Source organism: Pistacia vera, unplaced genomic scaffold (genome assembly GCF_008641045.1).
Source record: "Pistacia vera cultivar Batoury unplaced genomic scaffold, PisVer_v2 Contig347, whole genome shotgun sequence".
NCBI lineage: Eukaryota > Viridiplantae > Streptophyta > Magnoliopsida > Sapindales > Anacardiaceae > Pistacia > Pistacia vera.
The window spans coordinates 1-5,743 of NW_022196165.1; the positions used below are offsets into that span (position 1 = coordinate 1).

The following is a 5,743-nucleotide window of genomic DNA, read 5'->3' on the forward strand; positions in this document are numbered from 1 at the left end:
AAGAAACAAAACACTAATATTAAAGAGGAAGAACAAAAAATTATCTCACCCACATAGCCAGCATAGTAGCCAATATCTTCCTCTCTTTTTGCGATGTGAAAATCTCTAATCTGAAATAATTATACAATAGAGAAAACACAAATTCTGTAAATAATAATAATTTTCTCACTTCTCAAACTCGTTTGAGATGTAAATATATAACAAGACGAAGATAACAGCTTTTTATATCAAATACTCACCATGAAATAGAGGAAGGGAAAGAGAGATGATATTGGCAGTGCTGAAAACATTTAATACAACAAGAGATCAACACATATCAGGAAAAAATTCCAAAAAAGAACAGAAAATGCAGAATTCTACAATTAACAACCCATTTAAGTTAATTTTTTTTTTGTCATTTACTTACAAGTGCAAAGCACAACAATCCATATAGAAACAAGTTCTCGAATTGGTAAGCCTCTTTTTGTCTCTTTAAGCTGCTCAACTTTACACCCCGAGCAATTCTCATAGTATTTCCTCTTCAAGAGTGGCTCTTTACACTTATCCTCCTCCATAATTCTAGCTCAACTCAGCTCAGGACACTGCCTTTCTGCATTAAAAAAAAAATTCAGTGGATCATTGAAGAATCTGAAATAGTATATCCACTAAGCACAAAATCAGCTCAAAAGGGAATTACAACTCGTGCAAGGAATAAAAATATGTTTGCATAATTGCAATGAGCATTGAATGGACAGGGAATGGAACATACTGTAGAAGAATTCTCTAACGCTTGAGAAACAGATGGTTGAGCATTGTTCACTTGTTTTGCACAATAAATGGAGGTGAATTTTTGTATTGATGGAGAAAAAGATTGTACGTAGGACCAATGGAACAGAACCACATGCATATACTGACATCAGTGCGGACGAAATTGAAACATATGATAATATTTTTATACGGAGGTTAAATCAAACAAGTTGGGAATTTTTATTTTAATTCCTAGATGCAATCTAATTGTATGTTGTGATATGTTCAAATAATAATTGTGTAACATCAAGGGAGAGAATGAACCAACTAGGAAACCTAGGAAGAGAATTACAAATGAAACTTGTATACTTGGAAAAGATCAAGAGATTATCTTTGCCAATAACTTTTTCAGTGACGCCTCCTAACTCTAAAAGAAAATTTCAAATTTATTATAACAGGAAAAATTTTAAGTGCGAATCTTCAATTATATATTCTTAACAATAATGCTAGGATGCATACTTGAAATCTCAAGTGCTATGTCAGATGATTTGTTTATACCATTTGATATGGTAAACTACTTATTTCCCTATAATTAATATAACTTTGATTCGTCATCAAATACATCATCAATTGGGATTTCAATTTTACGAATATACTATCCTACTATAAAATAATATGTCTAATGAATAATTACTTTGCCTTAATAAAAAAATAAATTGAAAGAAGTTATACGTCTTCATTAACAAAATGACAAAATCTTTGAAAATAGCTTCAGTTTGATTGCAACGTTGCGGTCCCTAGATAATTAATCTTAGGAAAGAATAGCCCTTGACTTTTGGCCACCCTGCAATTTGTTTTTTGTTTTTAATTTGAATGTATAATCATAAAAATAGATATTACAATTGAAAAACAAAATTACAACGTGTCCAATTCAGAATTAATAGGATATTAATTAGATCCATTTGCACAAGTTAAAGAAAAAATGAGATTGAAAATTTTGCATTTTTGTCGGCTTCATATTAGGCATGGGTCAATTGACCAGAAAAAGGTCTGATCTCAAGTTGATTTGGTTGTTGGAATTTATTGAGGTCCAATTATTCACAAGACGACACAATGAGATAAGGAACTCGATTTCAATTTGGCTATGTATTTTGTGATTTTAAAACTAACCAAATTTTCCACCATTAATGATACTATATTGGTTAAACTCAAGGTCAAGTGTCAAAACACTCAAAGGCATAACAAACAGTGACATGAAATAAACCCATTGTAGAATAAATTCTTAAAGATTATGTATTTGAGTCCACTTCTTTTAATATAAATTTAAACTTTTACTACGAAGTATTAAATAATATCCTTTGTCATGAAGGTTTTGATAACTTGATAGGAGAACATAGGAATTTGATATTTTTAAGGCATTATCGAGATATACAATACTAATGCATTTCATGTTAAATGATCTCATGGAATAAATCAAACAAATTCATTATTGGTAAAAATATCTTAATATGGCACGTGTTAATTTCCACATTTTCTTGGGAAAAAAAAGTTATGGTCAAGAATGTTTTGTCGGCATGGCCATCGATGGATGAAGAGGAGGAGAAAAGGACTTTTGTGGTGGTGGTAGTGGGTGGAAGAGGGTGGTGTTTGATGTGAAAGAAGCCAGCCCATGAGCACACAGGCAAGAGCGTGACAGCCATATGATGTCCACAAATTTGGCGTTTTGAACAATAATGATTGTACGTTAATCCAATATTTTATGGATGACAAAGTAACTTTAGGTAATCAATATGATAACATTTTGCTTTTCTTGACAAAATCGTTTTAGGCTCAGGCTCACCCTATTCTTTTAATGTAAGTCACATCACATTGACGGAGATATATAAGAGACTGAGGGAATGAATACCAAGGAAATAAGAAACATAATCATTATAGAACTTGATTAAACGTCGGTGTCAGCAATAAAGACGTTAAAAGATTAAATTTAGTACATCAACATATCTAAAGGTCACAAATTTGGTTTGAAATTACGTTTTTGTTTTTTTACATAATATTTTATTGAAATAAGTAAATCTATTTGTCTTCTAATATCTCCTAAGACAACCCTTAATTATGTTCCTTAAAGTATCATTGAACAACAATTTACCAATTTCCATCATTTCTTTAATTAGGGGCTTTCTTTGTTTTACTAACATGTTTTATCTTTGGTTCATTAAATTAGAAACTGAAACCCTAATGAAATATTGATGATCAAAGTAAATTATTATTTCAAATATCTGAGAATGAAATTACTTATAGGTAATATTTCATGATGAATTGCAATTAAATCTTATAAAAAATAAAAAAAGGCTATACCCCCTATTTGTTTCACTCTTTTCGATCATTTTTTTATTATCCTACTTAGATTAAAAAAACAGAATATATGTTTGTTTATTTATTAGGATTATTATTTTGAAAATTAATCCGAATCAAATAAGATTTTTTTTTTTTTGGTTGAAAATGAAAAGTATGTGAAACTTGTTTTTTATTATTTTATTCTAAAATTTACTTAAATTGTAATTCAAAACATTTTAAAGATTAATGATAAAAAAAAAAAAAAAAGATAATTTTTCAATTACTATCAATAAGATATTTTTGAATGACCAATAGAAGTTTTATTTTTATTTATTTTGGAACTTAAAGTTAAGGAAGTTCTATCAATTAGTTATAAAATCCTTATTTATATAAGTATGTTTGTGGCAAACTTTTATAAGCATTGGAATCATGTGTGACGAAGTAATTAAAAATCATTATGTTAATAGACATGTATAATTTCGATGGGGTTACAAATTTACAATTACATAATATTATCAGAAGTTTGGATCAATAAAAAGTAAAGAGTTTAGTGCAAATTTTATAACTTGCTTACAATTTGTCGAGAATTCAAAATCATACTACTATACAACAAAAAAAGAAGAAAAAACAAAAAGAGTTAAATAGGGTACAAAGAAGAGAGAATGGGAGCTAAAAATATTTGAAAATTATTTGTTTCAATAACAAAATTTATCGTCCACTTTACTTTGTCAAATTATCCACATGACTAGTATTGATTTTACTCATAATTCGCAAGAAAAAAAATTAAAAGAAGTCAATAGACCGAGAAGGGTGAGAGAGTATTAGGTATAGTTGATATACCATGTCATTTTATAATTAATCAAATAAAAAGCATGTCAAATATATTTTTAGATTCCGGATTACCAATAATATTAGAAATGATATAGGGTGCGTTTGGTTCGGGGTGAAATAAGATTAGTCATATAATCTTTGTTTAATTTTCAAGATTCTTTCATTTGGTTGTCAAGTAATATAATATTACAGTAACATTTTATTGCAAATAGTGTTTCCTATTGATAATATTGGGGGTAATCAGATTACCTTCCCAGGGAGTGTTAATGTTAGATTATTAAGGTAGTCATAATTTTTACCCTATTTTGCCCTTAACATTTTATCATTTCGGACACATTTGCCCTTATATATCTTTTTAAATTACAAGTTTCCCAAATTGAGTTAGGATGACTTTTCTGCCCCCCACACAAAAAAAGCCCCTGATATTTGAAAAAACTACAAATACATATTATATGTTCAATTAAACCCTAATCCACCATTGTTTTTTCTTTTCCTCCACAACGAAAACCAGCAGTGCTATCAGGGTTCTCTTTCTTCTCCAATCGACACGAAGCACACCAAGTTGGTTCCTTTCACCAAACATTTGTGTCGTTGTTTATTAAATTGTACACTAATGCGTTGATTTTTGTTCGTCGTCGAGTAGTTCCAGTCCCGAAGTGTAGCAATTTGTCTCTGTCAATCTTTGTCATTTTAATCGAGTTAGGTGAGTTCTGTAATACTGTATTTTGTGTGATTCAATTCGCCATTTTCAGTAATCAAACAACTTCGACGAAAAGGGTCAATTTTTTTGTCCATTCATACACGGAACTGCTCCCAAATATATTGATGTTGTGTTCGAATGAAAAGGGGACTGTTGTTGGCATGATTATCTTGTTCGAAGTGTCAGTGTTTGGGCATGGTTTGATGGTCTTTAGTTTTTAATATGATATGGTCGCTGTAGAGAATGGAGCATGTTAGTTTAAATTCTGGGCTATGCTTCCCTGTTTTGTTTCAAATTGTGTTGTTTGAATTTGGGTTTGTTAAGGCGGTATGCATGTGTGATACAATGATTGTGTGGATGTTCTGTTTTTTGTGATGTGCAATTTGAAATGGCTGGCTGTATCTTCCTAAAATGTATGCATTCATAGCCTTTGGGTTTTACATTTTGTTGTTTGGGTTTGGGTGGTTGTCATTCCATAGTTTGTCTTGACTGTCTAGTGTAGTGGTTTCGGTGCTGATGTACTTTAAATTGTGAAGTGAAATGGTATAGGTGTTTGTGAGTAACATTACGCTTGTTGGTACATGGAGTAGGTGAAACAATCATGGCCCGTTTACCCCTAAGGTAGAAGATGCGTTTGGTCACAATCTTACTTTTGCAATTGCACATGATGGAAAGCATGTTCGCCATGCTTCTAATTGTTGGGCTTGTTATGCTGCATAGGAATAGGAATACTAAGGGTTTTATAACTTACAGGGGTAGACGTTATTTGAGAGCAATGGGTAGGCGTCCTATAAGATATGCGGCTGAGCGAATTGATAGAATAATGTTAGGTCAGTCAATTTACAGAACATGGTTTTCGATAGTGATACACAATGTCTTGAGAATTGTAGAATGGATGTCAAATCGTTTGATAAGTTATGTCATTTACTAAAAAGTATTGGCAGGTTAGCATCAACTAGAAATACAACTATAGAATAGATGGTGGCTAGTTTTCTTCACATAATTGCGCACCATGTGAAGAATAGAGTTCTTAAAAGACAAACAAAAAGATCTAGTGAGACAGTTTCATGAAATTTCCATAGCGTGATGCAAGTTGTGTTGAGATTGCATAGAATTCTACTGAAAAAACCAGATCCCATCTTGGAGAATTCA

General features: G+C 31.0%; 1 protein-coding gene across 1 annotated transcript; it reads right to left on the bottom strand.

Annotated features, from left to right (window-relative positions):
- Positions 1–34: 34 nt before the first annotated feature.
- On the bottom strand, positions 35–912 carry LOC116139090 (protein ZINC INDUCED FACILITATOR-LIKE 1-like; the record flags this gene model as incomplete). The annotated part of the gene is made up of 4 exons (XM_031424767.1): positions 749–912; positions 407–589; positions 240–280; positions 35–110 (listed from the first exon to the last, which is right to left on the bottom strand). Coding segments are annotated over exons 2-4 (265 nt in total), but the record flags the coding sequence as incomplete, so codon positions are not given.
- Positions 913–5,743: the final 4,831 nt, after the last annotated feature.